Source organism: Pristiophorus japonicus, chromosome 6 (assembly GCF_044704955.1).
Source record: "Pristiophorus japonicus isolate sPriJap1 chromosome 6, sPriJap1.hap1, whole genome shotgun sequence".
Classification (NCBI taxonomy): Eukaryota; Metazoa; Chordata; class Chondrichthyes; family Pristiophoridae; genus Pristiophorus; species Pristiophorus japonicus.
The window spans coordinates 97,470,919-97,491,296 of NC_091982.1; the positions used below are offsets into that span (position 1 = coordinate 97,470,919).

At 40.8% G+C, this 20,378-nt stretch overlaps 1 protein-coding gene across 1 annotated transcript in view; it reads left to right on the forward strand.

The window, feature by feature from the left end:
- Nucleotides 1-20,378, forward strand: part of LOC139266142 (protein diaphanous homolog 2) — a 403,303-nt gene that overhangs the window by 242,082 nt on the left and 140,843 nt on the right. The window contains exon 9 of the mRNA XM_070883986.1: nucleotides 176-311. Within this exon, the coding sequence (XP_070740087.1) occupies nucleotides 176-311 (136 nt within the window). The remainder of the gene's footprint in view (nucleotides 1-175; nucleotides 312-20,378) is intronic.

Consider the following 20,378-nt stretch of genomic DNA (forward strand, 5'->3'; position numbering starts at 1 on the left):
ATCATCCCTGACATCCACGCCCTTCCCAGGGACACTGCATTGTTACCATCACCACTGTGAGCACACGATTGCTAATGGTCATCCATATATCTTAAAATGATGGTGATATAACCGTGCTGTTGTGTCTGTTTCAAATGTATTAGTAACACACATTCCTTCTTTTTCTGAAAAAAAGGAAGCACTGAAGGAAAACATTAAGAAGAGGGAGATAGAAGAAAAGATCAAGAGAGCAAAGCTGGCTAAAGAGAAAGCAGAGCGAGAGAAGTTGGAACGGCAGCAGAAGAAGAAACAATTAATTGATATGAACAAAGGTAAGCCTTTAACATTAATAATAAAAAATTATAATTAACGCAAGTGATTAGTTGAGGTAGAAAATATCAGAAATTGCAGGTGTCACTTAGGCCAGATCTCTGTATGCCTGTTTCACTCTAAATGTTGGATATTCTACTCCCCCCACCCCTACCCCGTTCCTACCGTCTCAGCCGCTAACAGTGTGCATTAAGTATGCCAGTGCTGTACTCATTCTTTCTTCCCCAGTCCTGTGGCATTGTTGCTGTAACTCAGGCTCCTGAGATGTGCGCACTTACGGGCTTTGCACAAATCTTCTGATACAATATGGTGCAGAGGTCAGTGGGGAGCAGCAGATGGATTGGGAACCATTGACCAGAAACAGACATTTTTTTTCGGTCCTCAGGGCATTTTTCTGAAAAAAAATTGGACTATTTGGGCATCAAATCACGCTATACATAGTAAATGTAGAAGTTTGTCACAGAATGTCTTGCTGCAACAAATCATTTGCCTGCCTGAATAATTGACACAAAATTGTGAAAACAGCATACCCAATCATTGTTTCTCATAGTGAAATTCTACTTGACTTATTGTTTTCCTAACACCAGTCGGCAGGAATCACAAGCCATGTAGAAATGAGTACCAGACTCCATGTGTCTTCTATCCACTGCACAAAACTGCCAATATTGCTTCGAGCAAAATATGAGGAGGTTATTTATATAATGTATAGTTATTAATCAGACATGGTTTGTGCCAGATGCCCCAAAGATATTTCTCTACTACTCAAATACTCAAATGCATACACATTCTGTACTTGGACATTTTGATGATCTTTTAAATTCCATCTGTATTTGTAAATAAAAACAGCATGAACCATGACAAATTCTAATGAAATTGTGCACTGCAACTGGAGTGTACGTAAACTACTAAATACACTGATCAAATAAATTTCAGCGTAACAAAGTCGATATGAGTGCAGAGATTGTATTCTATATCTTTTTAATAAAGCTAGTGTCATTCTCGCATAATCCCATTAGGTTCAGTCAAATTGATCTGGGGTTTCTCTGGACTTTTGTTGCAACAAATTCCTTTCCTTTTTTACTTGAATTTGTGCTGGTGTTTCTCCTTTCCGACAGCAGTGCCTCATTCTACAAATGCTGGTAGCCCTTTGGTACCTTTTCCAATTTGGGATTCTTCATGTGTGAGCCCCAGTGTCGGTCGGCTATTTTGCCGTGCATACAAAATTATTTAAATCTGCTTGTATACCATGTGCCTACTTTTCACTGGGATTCACTGGAAAATGATCAGAAACTGGACCTAAAGCTGAATTTAACTTTTCCCCAGGGATGCAGATTCCTATTTGAATACTCTCACCACAGTGTGAGCTGAGATCAGTTAATTTAGCGCAGAATAGGACCTTTTTGTCTTAGGATGACTTAATACGGGTGTGGTGGAAGTATCCATAGAACTATTGAGAGAACACATTTTGCTGTTTCGTTGAAGCATCTTGACATCACGGCATGTTTCCAGCATAAAAACGCAGTCAGCAACAGATTTGATACTATGCGTTGTCCAGACCTTACCGTTTCACTGCTTTATACTGTTGTTGGTCTTGTTTTGATACGGCATTTCCAAACGCAAAATGGATCATGGCCAAGCAGTATTGAGCAAGGGATTAATGGTGCAAGGAGAGGAGTTGTGGGTTGTTTGATTAAAAACTGCTTCCCACATAAGAAACCAGAAATCAGTTTCGTCTGGCATAGCAGTTAAATCTATCGTTCATATATTGTACTGTTAAGCTAATTTTCTTTCTCATTTTATATTCTGATTTCCCTTCACAATTAAGTGTTCTAATTAAAGCTTGCTTTGAGGAAATAGTTACGTGTATATGACAGGAAAATTTCAGATCCATACTGGCAGCTGCTTCAGAGAATCTTATGTTTGTTCCATACAATTAAAACACTTGTTCAACTTTGTGAGAAATATATTCAAATTCCTGCGGTAGATGAAAGAAATATTTCCTAAAAAAAAAATCTGTGCAATTTCATCAGTATACTGAGAGCAGAGTCTTTGCAGAAACAAATTTTAAAAACTTGTTTTATTGCAGTCCATCGTAGAATGATCAATACCACAATTTTACCATTGGTAAAGGTTTACAGGCATAAATACTATGGAAACAATTGTAATCAATGCAGAATAAGATGAAGATGTCAGATAAATAAAATTGAAAACAATTTGTTAATTCAGGCCTTGTAGTTCAAAATACATTGCTAATGGTATAAAAATATACTTCACTGTGGTGCAGTGAAATCCAGTAGGATTTTAAAATGAACCATGTTACAGAATAAATACCAAGTGAACTAGTGAGAGGTGACCAGTCACTTCATATCCTTGGTAGCTATATGATTCCTCCCTCACGAAACTATTTTTGTTGACCAAGCCCATTCGTTTTTCAGAGGTAGAAAATCAAATTGGCTAAGGTAGTCTGGAGGACGAGTTCATGGAAAGCATTCAGAACTGTTTCCGAGAATAATATGTCATGGAACCAACCAGGGAACAGGCTTTTTAGATCTTGTATTGTGTAACGAGACAGGGTTAATTAGGAATCTCATGATCAAGGATCCTCTGGGGCAGAGTGATTATAATACGATAGAATTTCACAATACGTTTGAGAGTGACTTGCCGAAGTCGGAAATTAGAGTCTTAAACTTAAATGAAGCCAATTACATAGGTATGAAGGGTGAGTTGGCTAAGGTAGATTGGAAAAATAGATTAAAAGGTATGGCAGTAGATGAGCAGTGGCTCGCATTTAAAGAAATATTTCATAAATCTCAACAAAAATACATTCCATTGAGAAACAAAAACTCCACAGGAAAAGTGATCCATCCGTGTAACTAAAGAAGTTAAGGATAGCATTCAATTGAAAGAAGAAGCTAATAATGTTGCGAAGAAGCCTGAGGATTGGGAGAGTTTTAGAAACCAGCAAAGGATGACCAAAACATTGAAAAAAAGGGAAAAAATAGAGAGAAAACTAGCAAGAAATAAAAACATTGTAAGAGCTTTGACAAGTGTGTAAAAAGGAAGAAAGTAGCAAAGGTAAACATTGGTCCCTTAGGGGATGAGACAAGAGATATTATGGGGAATAAGGAAATGGCAGAAACGTTGAACAAAAACTTTGTATCTGTATTCACAGTAGAAGATGTAAAAAGCATACCTTAAATGGTGGGGAACCAAGGGTCTAATGAGAGTGAGAAACTTAGTGTAATTAATAAAAGTAGAGAAAAAGTGCTAGAGAAACTAATGGAGCTAAAAGCTGACAAATCCCTAGGACCTGACGGCCTACATCCTAGGGTTCTAAAAGAGGTGGCTGCAGAGATAGTGGATGCATTGGTTTTGATCTTTCAAAATTCCCGAGATTCTAGAATGGTCCCAGTGGATTAGAAGGTAGCAAATGCAACATCGCTATTCAAGAAAGGAGAGAGAGAGAGAAAACAGGGAACTGCAGACCAGTTAGCCTGACATCAGTCGTCGGGAAAATGCTTGTTAAGGAAGTGGTATCGGGGCACTTAGAAAATCATAATATGATTCGGCAGAGTCAACATGGTTTTATGAAAGGGAAATCATGCTTGACAAATTTATTAAGAGTTTTTTGAGGATGTAACTAGCAGGGTAGATAAAGGGGGCTCAGTGAATGTAGTATATTTGGATTTCCAAAAGGCATTCGATAAGGTGCCACATAGAAGATTATTAGAAGATACACAAGATAAGGGATCATGGGATTGGAGATAATGTATCAGCATGGATAGAGAATTAGTTAATGGACAGAAAACAGAGAATAGGGATAAACAGGTCTTTTTCAGGTTGGCAGGCTGTAATGAGTGGGGTGTTGCAAAGATCAGTGCTGAGGCCTCAGCAATTTACAATCTATATTAATGACCTAGATGAAGGGACCGAGTGTAATATATCCAAGTTTACCGATGATACAAAACTAGGTGGGAGGAGAACACAAAGCGCCTGCAAAGGGCTATACATAGACTAAGTGAGTGGGCAGTAAGGTGGCAGATGGAGTATAATGTAGGGAAATGTGATGTTATTTACTTTGGTAGGAAGAATAAAAAAACAGAATATTTTTTAAATGGTGAGAAACTTTTAAATGTTGGTGTTCAGAGAGATTTGGGTGTCCTTGTGCAAGAAACACAGAAAGCTAACATGCAGGTACAGCAAGCAATAAGGAAGGCAAATGGCATGTTGTCCTTTATTGCAAGGGGTTTGGAGTATAAAGCAATAAAGAAAGGGAAGATAGATTACGAAGGTAAACTTGCGCAAAACATAAAAACAGATAGTAAAAGCTTTTACAGATATATAAAATGGAAAAGAGTGACTAAAGTAAATGTTGGTCCCTTAGAAGATGAAAAGGGGGATTTAATAATGGGAAATGTGGAAATGGCTGAGACCTTAAACAATTATTTTGCTTCCGTCTTCACAGTGGAAGACACAAAAACCATGCCAAAAATTGCTGGTCATAGGAATGTGGGAAGGGCGGACCTTGAGATGATCACTATCACTAGGGAGGTAGTGCTGGACAGACTAATGGGACTGAAGGTAGACAAGTCCCCTGGTCCTGATGAAATACATCCCAGGGTATTAAAAGAGATGGCGGAAGTTATAGCAGATGCATTTGTTATAATCTACCAAAATTCTCTGGACTCTGGGGAGGTACCAGTGGATTGGAGAGCAGCTAATGTAACGCCTCTGTTTAAAAAAGGGGGCAGACAAAAGGCAGGTAACTATAGGCCGGTTAGTTTAACATCTGTAGTGGGGAAAATTCTTGAAACTATCATTAAGGAAGAAATAATGGGACATCTGGATAGGAATAGTGCAATCAAACAGACGCAGCATGGATTCATGAAAGGGAAATCATGTTTAACTAACTTACTGGAATTCTTTGAGGATATAACGAGCATGGTGGATAGAGGTGTACCGATGGATGTGGTGTATTTAGATTTCCAAAAGGCATTCGATAAGGTGCCACACAAAAGGTTACTGCAGAAGATAAAGGTACGCAGAGTCAGAGGAAATGTATTAGCATGGATAGAGAATTGGCTGGCGAACAGAAAGCAGAGAGTCGGGATAAATGGGTCCTTTTCCGGTTGTAAATCAGTGGTTAGTGGTGTGCCACAGGGATCAGTACTGGGACCACAACTGTTTACAATATACATAGATGACCTAGAAGAGGGGACAGAGTGTAGTGCAACAAAATTTGCAGATGACACTAAGATTAGTGGGAAAGCAGGATGTGTAGAGGACTCTAGAGAGGCTTCAAGGAGATTTGGATAGGTTAAGCGAATGGGCTAAGGTTTGGCAGATGGAATACAATGTCGGAAAGTGTGAGGTCATCCACCTTGGGGGAAAAAAAACAGTAAAAGGGAATATTATTTGAATGGGGAGAAATTACAACATGCTGTGGTGCAGAGGGACCTGGGGGTCCTTGTGCATGAATCCCAAAAAGTTAGTTTGCAGGTGCAGCAGGTAATCAGGAAGGCGAATGGAATGTTGGCCTTCATTGCGAAAGGGATGGAGTACAAAAGCAGGGAGGTGTTGCTGCAACTGTATAAGGTATTGGTAAGCCACACCTGGAGTACTGCGTGCAGTTTTGGTCACCTTACTTAAGGAAGGATATACTCGCTTATGAAGGGGTACAGAGACGATTCACTAGGCTGATTCGAGAAATGAGGGGGTTACCTTATGATGATAGATTGAGTAGACTGGGTCTTTACTCCTTGGAGTTCAGAAGGATGAGGGGTGATAGAGAAACATTTAAAATAATGAAAGGGATAGACAAGATAGAGGGAGAGAGGTTGTTTCCATTGGTGGGGGAGACTAGAACTAGGGGGCACTGCCTCAAAATACGGAGGAGCCAATTTAAAACCGAGTTGAGAAAGAATTTCTTCTCCCAGAGGGTTATGAATCTGTGGAATTCTCTGCCCAAGGAAGCAGTTGAGGCTGGCTCATTGAATGTTTTCAAGTCAAAGATAGATAGATTTTTAAGCAATAAGGGAATTAAGGGTTACGGGGAGAGGGCGGGTAAGTGGAGCTGAGTCCACGACCAGATCAGCCATGATCTTATTGAATGGCGGCGCAGGCTCGAGGGGCTAGATGGCCTACTCCTGTTCCTAATTCTTATGTTCTTATAAGAGTAAGGAAGTCTTGCTGCAGTTGTACAGGGCCTTAATGAGACTACAGCTGGAGTCCTGTGCACAGTTTTGGTCTCCATATCTAAGGAATGATATATTTGCCTTGGAGGCGGTGCAACGAAGGTTCACTAGATTGATTCCTGGGATGAGAGGGCTGTCTTATGATAGATTGTATAGAATGAGCCTATATGCTCTAGTTTAGAAGAATGAGAGGTGATCTCATTGAAACATACACAATTCTGAAGGGGATTGACAGATTGTTGCTGAGAGGTTGTTTCCCCCTGGCTGGAGTGTCTAGAACTAGGGGGCACATTCGCATGAAAGGAGGTAGGCCATTTAAGACAAAGATGAAGAGGAATTTCTTCACTCAGGGGGTTGTGAATCTTTGGAATTCTCTGTCCCAGAGGGCTGTGGATGCTGAGTCTCTGAATATATTCAGGGCTGAGATAAATAGATTTTTGGAGTCGAGAGAAATCAAGGGATACGGTGATTCAGCGGGAAAGTGGAATTGAGGTCGATGATCAGCCATGGTATTGAATGGTGGAGCAGGCTCGAGGTGCCGTATGGCCTACTCCTGTTCCTATTTCTTATGTTCTTAAAAGACTTTCAAGCAAAATTGGAATAAAGGAAGGATCTGGAATAAAACAGCCTTATTTACAAATTATTTTTATAATTTTTATAGCTACCTATACCAAATAGCAAGTCTTTAAATGTTATCCTCTTTTTATTTTCAACAAACAACCTGCTTTTCATCTTCAACACTTTCTTTATTGGGTAATCCCATCTGTGATTAATGCCTGTTTCAGTGTGAAGAAGCCCTATCCCTGTCGTATTACCCCGCAACAAAGGGTTTGACCAGGTGGAAATGATACGAAAATCAGTTACAAGATTACAAACTAGGACATATATTCTTTGTTTACTACTGTTTAGAGTTAAGTTCTTGTAATAAATACTGCAGAATTTATTTTTGAACAATTCTGTGGTGTCCCAAGAAACGGTTCAGAGTACCTTGGTACTTACCTGTTCTTCATAATATCATTCATAGTGTTATATAATTATAATGTGCTGGAGATTTGTTACAGTAATGTTGCATTTAACACAATGTTGCTGAAAGTCTAGAACCTACCTCATTAATTGGGTAATTCTCTTGCTTTACCACTATTATCAGTTGGCGTAGAATTGTCATTCAGTCTGATGACAGCAATGCTTTCTTACAGGACTTTTTCTGCCAACAGCCTTGCCAACCCCCTGGCATGCTCCCTTTATTCACTCTGTGTCCCTCAAAGATAACAACAACTACTACTTACATATATATAGCACCTTTAATGTAGTGAAATATCCTCAGGCACTTCACAGAAGTACAATCTGACAAAAAATTTATGCCAAGCCAAAGAAGGAGATAATACAAGTGGTGACTAAAATATTAAAAGAAGTGGTTTTTAATGGAAATGTTAAAGGGGGTGAGGGAGATGGAGAGTCGAAGGTTTAGGGAGGGAACTCAGAACTTAGAGCCTAGATGGCTGAAGGCACAGCCATCGATGGTGCAGTGAAGGGAATGGAGGGGTGCACAAGCTACCAGAGTTAGAGGAATGTTGGATTCTCAGAGGGTTGCATGGCAGGAGAAGGTTGCAGAGATAGGGAGGGGCGAGGCCAGCAAGGAATTTACACATGAGGAAAATAATTTTTAGTTTTATTTTCAACAAGTTTCTCAGTAGAAATTATTGTTTGATAGACAGTATAAAACAGGTTGTGCCCTGTTTGAATATTATTGAAAAAGAGAATAAAATAGAAAATAGCAAAATACGGATAAAAAGGTAAAACTCTTTTAGCCCACCCCCCATAACTTTGGAAATTATTAAGTTTTACAGAGGAAAGCTGTATAATATCACCAAATGCAGGGCGACTGAAACAGTAACAGGTATAATGTGTTACAAGTTAATAATAAAAACCCTCAATGTGTTACCTAATTCCAATTAGAGGTAGCCAGACATCAATAATGATAAGTCCATCCTCATTATTAATAACTAAGTTATCTCTCATATTACATTTCAGTGGCTTCTCGTAGTTTCTGCTGCAATTTTCTTGAATGGTAACGCTCTATTTGGCTATGAAAAAGTTTGTTTTTTGACCGCCCTCGATTACATGGCTGCGTGAGCTGACCAGTTTGAAAAATAAAGCGCTCAACGTAATCCGTGAGAGAATCTCAATAGTTTATATCCATTGTTCTGTCAGTAAATAGGCCACCTGATTAATCTGGTAGCATTTATGGAACACCTAAAAATAGGACATTCATTTAAACTGGTCAATGAATTTACCATCGACTTGACGATAGATATGCCAGTAAGAGTATAGATCTGGCACCAAACTGGTAGTGTAACAGCATGGTATTTCCACTCATATGATATTAGTTTCCCGATAAAACTTCAGGTCAAGGTCTGATGTGCTGGGTGCAGTACGACAACTGCAAGCAACGCAAGAGGAATTAAGTCCAGTCAGTCTACTTACTGGCAAAGTTCAAGCCTGATTAGGCCAATAGACTCATGGTGCAGAGTAAATTTTCAGTGTGTAACGGTGCAATGGGGTGCTCACACTGAACACTTCAGAATCCTTCACAACTCCGAGCCACTCTGCCTCAATACAGATGCCTGCCTGCATATGTGCAGTGGTACTTAAAGTTTCAGAGGAAACTGAGAAAATACAACCAAGCTGTTGCTATGACGTATTTATTGTCACCACCCTGCCTCATTCTAAAACGATCTGTTGCTGAAATTCTCGTCCATATGTTTTTCACCTCCAGACTCTCCTGGCTGGCTTCCCGTCTTGCACCCTCCATAAACTTCAGCTCATTCTGCTACCTGTATCCTATCCTGCATAGGGTTGCCAACTCTGATTAGATGTATCTTGGAGGTTTGATCATGTGACATCTGCCCACTGTTTGAAAATGCTAATAGATTTACCGTAGTTGAATGTCTCGGTAGCACTAGGGGCTAAATACAATATTTCAATCTTGTTTTTTTAGAATACAAAGATTTCAGTGAGATGAATTGTAGCATAATTTATAAATCAAAGCAAGAACACAAAATAATAGAAAGATTTAAGGAGAAATAATGTATCAATAAAAACTACTCCCGTGATGTTTCTACAGTATCGACGGCAATTAGAAACACTATGGGCTAGAATTTCCCAAAAATCCGCCACAGCCGGATTGCTGCCCAAAATACCGCTAAGATTTAAAAATTACCGCGGGCGAAAACTTCCATAAAAAAAGGAAAAAATTCTGTCCTGTAGAAAAAATGGACCTTGCACCCCGATTCTCGGCGGATAAATGATTCTGGGCCAATTGGGCGGAACTTAATCTAATTGGGCAGTACTTACTAAAATTTAGACCGAGGCTGCGGGTTAGGCCTCGGGAGGGAGGAAAACACACATGATAATTTTTTCAAAAAACAAAAAATAAATAATAACAATACATTCTCAGGACCCGTTTACACATAATGGCTGAAAAAGAAAGTAAAAGAACACTAACTTACATTTTTTGCAGACTTCATACCTACTGCCCAGCTCCGGCTGGTTTCTCGTGGCCGTTTTTTTTTTTTTTACTTACCTACAGGTCACCGCTGGGACAAAACTCGGGCGGTGGTGGTTTTTGGACAGTGCTCGCCGGCAGTCCGCTCCCCAGCCGTATTTCGAAACCGCCGGCGGAACTGTTTTCATACATTTCAGCCGGGTGGTTTTCCGACCAATACCACTGAGAAACTGGGCAAAGCTGCCATGGGAAATCCAGCCCCAAGTAACTTCCACTCATTACTAAAGCTTCCTCGATTATAAATAACTTCTATCCAAAGTTTATGTACAATTTTATGACTTGGTTCAATATACAGCAAGTTATAAAAATAATAAAGAATAAGAAAACCTCAAAAGTGATGAATACTTTAAGGGGCCTCATTTCCAGCCAAAAATAAATTGCATGCCTTGCCTTTCTTTCACGAATGGAGATTAACCTTATTTATGACCAAGAAAAATACTCGTCTCTCCCCTTATTGTCCTGATTATTCTGTATTTCCCATCAGGAATTCCCAGTGCTGTTTTATAGTTGGGTTTAAATCGGGCTTTCTCCATTCTGTCAAACTGCATTATAACGGGTGGAAATAAAGCCCCATTCATAGCTCTCTCTAATGGGACACAGTCCAGCTCTGTGTTCATTGAATTAACTCACTGGGAACTAATCTCTTTCCGATACACAAAGCTGAAGGAGCACATTCACCCTATCTAGCTAACCCTCCCAATGCCACCTTCTGTCCGCATCACACAATCTAACCACCTCTTAAATTGTTCCAGGGCTTTAGGCTTCAAGTTGCTGAGGAAGAGCTGATGGCGGTCAATATGCACAGAACCTGAACACTGCCAGTTTTTGGTCATTTCCAGTTTGGATTAATCTTCCCGTGCTGTCTCTATTGTTATTTAGCACATTTTCAAATCAGTAACTTAATAATGAATAATTAGAGGAGGCACAGCGGCACTGGGGTGATGGTTCATCTTACTGAGGTGAGAATGTAGAGTCTGGGTCTACATGAGGCACTGAGTAATGGCCACAACTTTTAAGCCAAAGGTGGACACAGAACCAAAATGTAGAGAAAAGGGAGATTTCATTAAGCGTGTTTATCTGGCAGGTGTTCTTGCTACGTTTATACCAGCGGAGGAAGCTCATGCCTCAAAATACTTTTCTCCTGGCAGCACTGTCCGGGAGAGCAAACATGAATACCTGGAGACTCCAGGACAACCTGGGAGGGTTGGCAACCCTAATCCCGCACCAAAACCCACTCGTCCCTCACCCTTGTCATTGATGTTGGCTCCCTGTCCCCCAGTGTCTCAAATTTTGCATTTTTATCCTTGTATTTAAATGCCTTTAATGGCTTTGTCCCTTCCTATCTCTGTAACCTTGTCCATCCCTACAACCTTCTGAGAACTCTGCATTCCTTCAACTCTGGCCTCTTGTGCATCATCCATTCCATTTGACTCATCATTGGCAGCCACACGTTCAGTTGCCTCAGTCCTATACTCTGGAATTCCCTCCCTAAACCCTTTTTAAAACCCTTCCACCTCTTGGACCAAACTTTTGATCATCCCTCCTAACACTTCTTCCTTGGCTTAACATTTGTTTTCTGCTTATGCTTCTGTAAAACACCTTGCTTGTTTTTTCTACATTAAAGTTGCTATTGAAATTTAATTTGTTGTTGCTTGCACTGGAATGTTGTTTCAAGTATAACAGTAAGATTGAATACATAATTAGCATATCACTGTTTGAAACAAGAGTAAGGAGGTGTAGCGCTGCGTGGGTTTACAGTGTTAGAAAAGCTCACTATCACAGGAAAGGTCTGGAACATGTTTTAATGTAGATTGCCTGATAGTAGATCCATATATACAGATAAGGCAGAGCTCAAAGAATAACAACTAATCCTTTTGCTTTCTCCCTTTTTTAAGTTAGCTTCATCTCTCACATACAAGTTCTGTTACAAAAAATGGCTATGGTTTTGGAATACTGATCCCTCTCAGCCATAGAATTTACAATCAAGCATGATTGAGGTCTTACAGGTACAACATCTGAAATCTGGCAACCTCGAAACCGAGACCGTGCCAGTTTTCGGATTTGGCCGGATTTCAGACCTCGCTGTTGGCGCTCCTGGCCACCTCCGCTTCTCGCCGATCCTCGCCGATCCTCGCCGCCCACAGAAACACCGATCCTTGCCACTCCTTATCCCCCATCGATCCTTGTCGCCCGCTGATTCTCGCCACCCGTGGCCCCCCGGCATTGGGTTTTTTATCGGTTTTCTTGTCCCTCGCCACCCAATGTCACCATCTTGGCCACCTCAAATGTCTGGTTTTCATACAATTCCAGTTTTCGGACTGCCAGATTTGAAACTTTGTACCTGTAGTAATTTGTAAACATTTTTATGAGAGATTAATCTTATGTTCAAATAGTTTAATCACCAAGAGTGGTTTGAAATTTGAATTTGAATTTTGAGTTTGTTCCCATTTTGAATCTGAAAGAATGAGATTCATCCTTTAATACATTTTAACTATTGTAACTACAGAAGAGTTTTTTTCCTTGTCAATTTTCTCCACTAGTTTCTCCCCTTTCCTCTCACCTGATGGTGTTGACTGCATGCTTGAAATAAGGATCTACAAGCAGTAGGCACTGTTTGATATTTCACCTAGGAGGCCATATTCATGTGTGAGTATCGATAGTGAGTGTCCTAGCCAAAGTCACACATTTTTTTGTTTGTAAAGGTGACCATAATTTATTCCTACTCGTACGGCTGCCCCCCCCCCTTTGAGTCCCCTTGCCCATCATCCCCATTCTCATTGATCTACATTGGCTCCCCATCCCCAAAAGCATTAAATTCTCAGCCATAAATCTCTCCATGGCCTTGCTGCACCCCTCCTCGCAATCACCTCTAGCCTCTGGAACACTTAGTTTTTTTTGACTTTCTGTGCATCCCCTCTCCTTAATCCACCATTAGTTGCAGAGCCTTGAAACGTGGAACATTCTTTACATTAAAACAATAGGCCAAAAATTGCGGTCGGAGGCTTCCCGCGGGTGGATGCCTCCGACCAAAATCTTTTCAATGAAAGTACTTGGTGGTCCCGGAGGAATGAACATTTCGGGTCCCAGGCCTGGATGCGCAGCCCAGCGCAGGGGCCCATGCATCCCAGAAGTGTAAGCGCTTCCTGGGAGCACGTGTGCCTGTACCACCAATCACAATGTAGTATTCTCATTCGAGGTAAGAGCTCCCATTACTATCAATGAGAATACCCCTAAAAACAAAAGAACGCATGCATAACTAAAAAGAACACTCCACTTTTTGTAAAAGTAATAGAAATTAAATTAAATTCAATGTTTTATTAAAAAAAATTTTTTTTTTTTGAAATTTATTTTAAAATGTTTTAATAGTGTTGAACATAAACTTACCTTCATGGGCAGGGTTTTTAATATAAAAATAAATAATAACATTTATTTTTTCTATCTTTTAAAACTCTTACACTGGTAGAAGCAGGTGTAAGATTTTGAAGGGTATTCGCTGAGCAAGAGTTGGGCAAATAGACCAAATCTCCACCTGTGAAGGCCCTTCTCCCGGGGAGGTGCGCAATCTGTCACAAGAAATTTTGACAAATTGCAAGTGCCAGGTTTAGGCGCATATGCTTTGCGCTCCTATACCGGAACTTAGGGGCCTCTCTGGGTGCGTGCGCACATCATACGCACCTGGAGAGGTCGCAATTTACGGCCCAGTATATAAATATTAGATGTTCCCGTCACAAGCTTATTTCGCCACAGGTTGTATTCCAGACAAACCTAGAGTTTGCTTCAACAGGGGAAGCCACAGGTTAGAAATCAGGGACAGAAACATTTTTGCTTTAACTGAGGGGTGCTTATGCCAGTTATACTCTGCTTCTCCCTCGATGAGATTGGCTAACTCAGAATAGGTCAAGAATCGGCCATTACTGGTCTCTGCAGATCAGCGACTTGCTGCATCAACCAGCCAGAAAGGGATCCCTGGCCTTTACTTTTAAGTTAGTAGAACAGAACTGTTCAAATACGAATACATTAGCAATGGCATGACAGTATATTTCAACAGTAGTATGATAGAAGGAGGAGCTGTACAGCTTAATGATTAAAAGACACTGGTCTGATCTGGGGTATTCTAGTGGGAAGGGCTTGAATGCCTGTTGTTAGTGATCCTGAGTAAACTTGCGGAGAGAGGAGGGTTATAACCTTGTGATGATGGCACCCATCACATTAGTAGTATTCTATGAAAAGGTGATTTAATGTGGTGATGCACCCATGCAGCATAGAATTCAAAACAACGGCAACACCTACTTCTTAATCAAGTTGAAGTTATTTTGTAATATTTTGGAATCAATTCTCCTCTGAGCCATTGGTTAAACAGATAATTTTGTTTCAAATGCCACAGCTGTCAAACTTGAGACTGACATATTTGAGGCACTACTAATTTGAAGTTCAAATGAATCCAAACACTTAGCCGTATCCATGGTGAAACAAAAACATTGTATTTTCTTCCACTTCTAGATTTAACTCGTTGGATTCTTATTTAATCAGTGAGCTTCCTTGTCTTTAATACTGGTCGTTTATACCGGTTTTTATTTTCACAGTAGTAACTCATAGTAGCAAAACAAGAATTTAGCTGTTAAAGTGCTCTGAAAGGTTTACTTAAAAGTCTTTTGAGAGCTGTTTGAGTACTTTTTCCAGTGTACAATGATGTCTCCATGTCCTTGTGTATGAGTCCTAGTTACATTTGGATTGCTTTGTGAATGATTTATAAAGCGTAGTCTGTCAAGACGCTCTTCAAAGAGGTATTTTTCTGATCATTACTCATGTTTCTTATTAAAGTTTGCTCCAGACATTATTGATGTATAAAGCGACTGGAGTCTATGTAGCAAAAAAAAAGCTACAAATAACCATTAATGTCATTTCAAGCAAGCTCCAGTTCCATTTGCAATGAATTGGAGACAGACTCACTAATTTGTGCTCTCTGCATCATGATGGTGATGATGGCCTGTCGGAACATATTGTCCAGTCTTTTCCTTTCAGGACCAGGCCATTTATCTTCTTACAGATTAAACTAGAATGATGGTGATCTAATGTATAACTACCCTTTAAACAATGTTTTACTGTTACGCTTCCGCAGAAGTGCCTTCTCTTTCATTCAACTTTCCAATTGTGGCAGCTTATTTTCTGGGGGGGAAATCGAGTAATAGGTTTGCTTCATCATCAACTTTTTGTTTTGTGTCAGAAGATAATTATCATGAATCGCATTGCATATAATTAAAATTGAGCATTTAAAGTCACATCTGCTCTGCACAATAATGTGCTGGATAGCATGAGATAACCTGTCCAACATGTGCACTGGCACATCCAATGAAACAGGAGACCAGGGGGGATTTGAATCTTGGCTCTTTTGGTTTGATTTAAAGCCATTTGTTTCAATAGTTGAATTTAAACTGACACCAGAAGATGGAAGTTGTTACTGAATTCCAATATTGCAGTAAATTTATTTGTTCTTTCAGTGCCCCATTTTGAATTGAAATGCCTGTGAGGTTGGAGCAAATCACAATTTACAGCAGGAATGTAAACCTGGTTAAAGATAAGTCTTCAAGACGCCATGTTATTTATTTCATGATGTGAAGTTGAATATCCAATTTGATACAATCGATTATTCAGAGTGCAGTTCCACGGGAAACTGCATTGGACAGCATATTTTTGAAAAGACAATTTGGATGATATTTAAACTTCAATTGCTTTTGCATCCTCGTTACATTTTTGCTAATAGTAACCAACCAAAGAAAAGCAAATCGATTTCAAACTCCTGGAGTCCTTGCAATAGTTGGATTTATTGGTTTTCTTTATAACTGGTTTAATGGAAGAGCAATGGCTGCTGTGCAAGCAACCATTTTTGATTACTTTTGAAAAAAAGTTATCCAATTGGGTCATTGCTATAAGTGCAAAATGACACTGGCTATCGACATTATGAAAAATCTGTAGGCTGTTTATTCAGATGTCGTTTCAATGCCTGTTATTACTTGCTGAGATATTGTGTATATCGCAATTATTTTGATTGTGTTGCTGTCTCAGCCTACTTCTCAGGAACAGCTGTGTCAGTTTGGTGGTTGCCATGGAATGCTGGAATGCATCCGCACCTGCAGTTTCTCATACAGCAACTCCCAATCCAATTTGTCATTAGGGGAGCATCTAAAGAGAAATCAGATCATTTTTTAAAGGGTAAGAAGGGAGGAGAGTCGCTTTCACCTCTATCCTCAGCCACTTTCTTGTGTGCAGTTATAAAAGCTATTTTAGCAGAAGATCACATTGAGTTGGTGGTGAAAGGAAACATATTTGTAAAACAAGAGATGGGCTCATTGACTATATAAATATATAAAATATAATAATAGTTGGAGCAAATTAAGCTGCGATGCACTTTTGCAGGAAGTGACATCATCTGCTTCAAACTCCAAGCTCCAAGGCCTAGAAATTCGCACTGTTTTCACTAACCATTAAGGCCCATTTTGGAGGGGGTGGAAATTGGTGGCCACCTCACTTGCACCCACGTCCAGCACGGGACATGCATGCCGCCATTTTGGTAGCGGCCATAGCATTGCCATTGGCAAAAGGAGCCTCAGTCTCATCCGAGAGACAGCACCTCCAACAGTGCAGCACTCCTTCAGTACTGAACTGAAGTGTCAACCTAGATTTTGTGCTCATCTCTGGAGTGGGACTTGAATCAACAACCTTCTGCCTCAGAGGTGTGAGTGCTACCAACTGTTCAGCTTGATTAGAACCAGGTCAAGTTTCCTCTGCTTGCACCAATGTTCCTTTACCCTAATTTCACAAGACCACTTCCCTGGAGCACTTACCACGATTGAATATGTGATACTTGGATGTTGAATATATCAGAATCTTCTCCTTACCTCCAAACCTGTTATTGTCATACATGGCTCCATTTGCTCTGGCATCGCCTCCTCTTTTTGAAAACCTCTAAAATCCCATCCCTAACCTCCCTTTTCTCATCAAGATCCTTTGAGCGCATTGTTGTCACTCAGCACATCTCCAGCAATGGTTTCTCCTCCTTGTCCTGCACCTTCAGAGTACCCCATAGTTCGATCCTTGCTCCCTCCGATTCTGCTACATGATGCATCTGGGAGACATTATCCACAAACATAGATAAGTGACTACACTTCAAAAAGTACTTCATTGACTATAAACAACTTGGGACATCCTGTGGTAGTGAAAGGCACTATTTAAATGCAAGTCTTTCTTTTGTTGTCTTCAGCATGCAAATGACCATATTCAGCTCTACCTTACTAATTGTTGTATGACCAGCTCTGTTATTTCAGATTGCCTATCTGACATATAAAGTCATGAATGAACCATAGTTAAATATTGGAAAACCAAGCCTATTTTATTAATCTCCTGTCTAAAACTTCATACCCGTGCACCCTAAGATTGAATGATTCCACCTCCAAATCATTATCCGCCTCTGTCACCTCTATCATCGCTGAAATCCTTACCTACATTTTAGTTTTCTAAAGACTTGACTTCTCTTACATCCTCTTCGTCATTCTCCCAAGGTCCTCTCTATACAAACACTTGTCCAAAAGCACTATCACACTAAATCCCGCACACCCTATCCTCATTGACCTTCACCGGCACAATTAATTCATAATCCTTTACCACATTTACACAACCCTTCATGGCTTTAACACACCTTACCTTTGCGATCTCCATCACCTCTGCAATCTCCATCACCTCTGAATGACAGCCTATGATCCTCAATCTTCCAACTCTGAGCTCCCTTGACATTCCTCACTTGATGGAAGAACTATTAGCTGCCGAGGTCTAACTCTATGGAATTTCCCTTGTAAACCTCTTTATCTTGACGCGTCTCACCCTGCCTTTAAAAGCCTTCTCCTAATCTATATTTTTGACCACACTTTCAATCAGCTATCCTAATGTTGCTACCAATCGGTTTGTTCTCTCATATGTGAAGTGCCTTGGGATGTAAGGGGCATTGTACAAATGTATGTTATTGGCAAATTGAGGAGATTTTGCACCTTAGGCTTTTGAGAAATTGGTTTGAGACCAGCAAAACTCACTGAATATACGAGCTTTAGAGCTAGCAGGCACTGGAGATTTAATTCCATCTGTCTCAGTGGATGTCAAACCTAAATGCCAGTGGTTTAAGGAACCACCTACTCTGCCATAAAATGTTTGGAGGAAAATGAATTTTAACATAAATTTCTAAGTATGTTAGTTCTCGGCCTGAAGCCTGGTAGTGATATTGTTCCATGTGGTACACTGAATTTTGACTCTAATTGTGCACGATGGAGGGTTCCCTTCTCATAGTCTGTCAGGATACTTATGTGATTGTAATTAAATTCTGACAGATCCCTGATTGGTTGCTATCATGTCTAGTTGGTTCAGCTTGGCAGGCTAACCACAGGTTACTAAACATTTTAAGACTTGACTGCTGTTATTCTGAATATAATATATATTCTATAATAAGGTAACTTTTTAAAGGCTCTGAGATGTATACCAGGCAGTTCTTTTGAGGGCTGTATGGGCTCACCTTTTCCCAGTGATTTGTGCCGTTTTTTTTGGCATAAGTTTAAAAAAAATTGAAGTTTCCCCAAAGAATCTGCGCCAACGTAACTTAATTAGTTACAATTTTTTTAGGTGTAGTTTTTTTTTGCTACATGGGGGTGCAAGCTGATATCTGCGGCAGTTTTTGTTAATTATGGAAGTTTGCCCAAAAGAAAATTTCTCCCAGGTCGGTGTATGTGACCACTCTCTCAAAACCTCTGGTGAGTTCAGAAAAAGCAGCGCACATTGAAAAATAGGTGCAAAAAGATGCCATTGTTTTTCAGCCAACGAAGTTTTGGAGGGAGTCAAGAAGACTTAAATATGCATAATAAAGATTTCTTTTTTACCTTATAACACAGTAAATGGAAGTTTGATGGAATTCTATAAGTTTTCGTATTTTTTCAACTGACACGCCACCACCGAACATCGACAAACAGGGCTGGAGAGTCGGAGCGTCAGCCGGCAGAATCAGTCCCGCACACGGGCTCGGGGTTCAGCTGCAAAAAAGCCCGGAGGGGGAGGTGGGGGTGCTGTGGAAGGCGATCGAAAGGCATCAGAAGCCTGCAATACCCATCAAATCAAGCCCGGGTGGGTTGGGGACTGTGGAAGGCGATCGGAAGGCATCACAAAACTGCACTATGCATCAAATGTAACTTGGGGGGGGCAGGGGTCTTCCCGATCACTGCGTCTGCTCAGACCTGGGTGTGGTCCATACCGACCTGTGGGTCCTGTCTGCCGTTTTGAGCTTCTTGCAAAGGTAAAATTTAAGCATGGGGGTAAGACTGACAATGCTATTCCTTGTGCAAGCCTTTTGCATGATGGTGCTGCGGAGGAGACAATTGATTCGACGTCATTGGATGAGGAACCTCAGAGCTCGTAGGGTGATGGGCAGGAGGCCTTACCCATGTCGGGTATATCAAGACAGGCGTTCGTACCTGCACCTGAATGATGCAGACTGTGTCAGAAGGCTGCGTTTTCACAAAGAAGTTGAAACTGAGATCTGTGAGTTGGTGAAAGCAGACCTGCAACCTAGAAGCATCAGAAGGATTGCTTTGTCAGTTGAAGTGAAGGTTACAGCTGCACTTTCATTCTAAGCATTCGGATCATTCCAAGCTACAACTGGAGATGTGTGCGCCATTTCTTAACATACAACACATGTCTGAATTCGGCAGGTGACTGCTGCACTATATGGCCGGAGGAACTACATAAAGTTCCCCATGACCGCCCAAGCAATGCATGACAGGGCTGTAGGCTTCTCCAGGATTGCTGGCTTCCCAAAGCTTACAGGGCTGCATTGATTGTCCCACATCGCCTTGAGAGCACCTTTGGAGGATTCCGTGATGTACAGTAACAGAAAAGGCTCCCACTCCATTAATGTGCAGTTTGTGTGTGACGACATGCATTGCATCATGTCAGTTGATGCAAAGTACCCTGGGAGCAGCCATGGCGCATTCATCCTGTGCGAGAGCATTATATTTGCCATGTTTCAGCAGCAGCCAGAAGGGCAGAGCTAGCTACTGGGAGATAGAGGGTACGGCCTCACCACCTGGTTCATGACGCCCCTACGCGTAACCCAGACGGAAGCTGACCAGGCATGTCGCGCATTGTGAAGCGCAGCATAATAGAGAGGACCATTAGCATCTTGAAACACAGTTTCCGATGCCTGGACCATTCCAGAGGCTACTTGCTATACTCCCCTGAGATTGTCGGTCAGTTCAGTGTTGTGTGCTGCATGAGGCAGC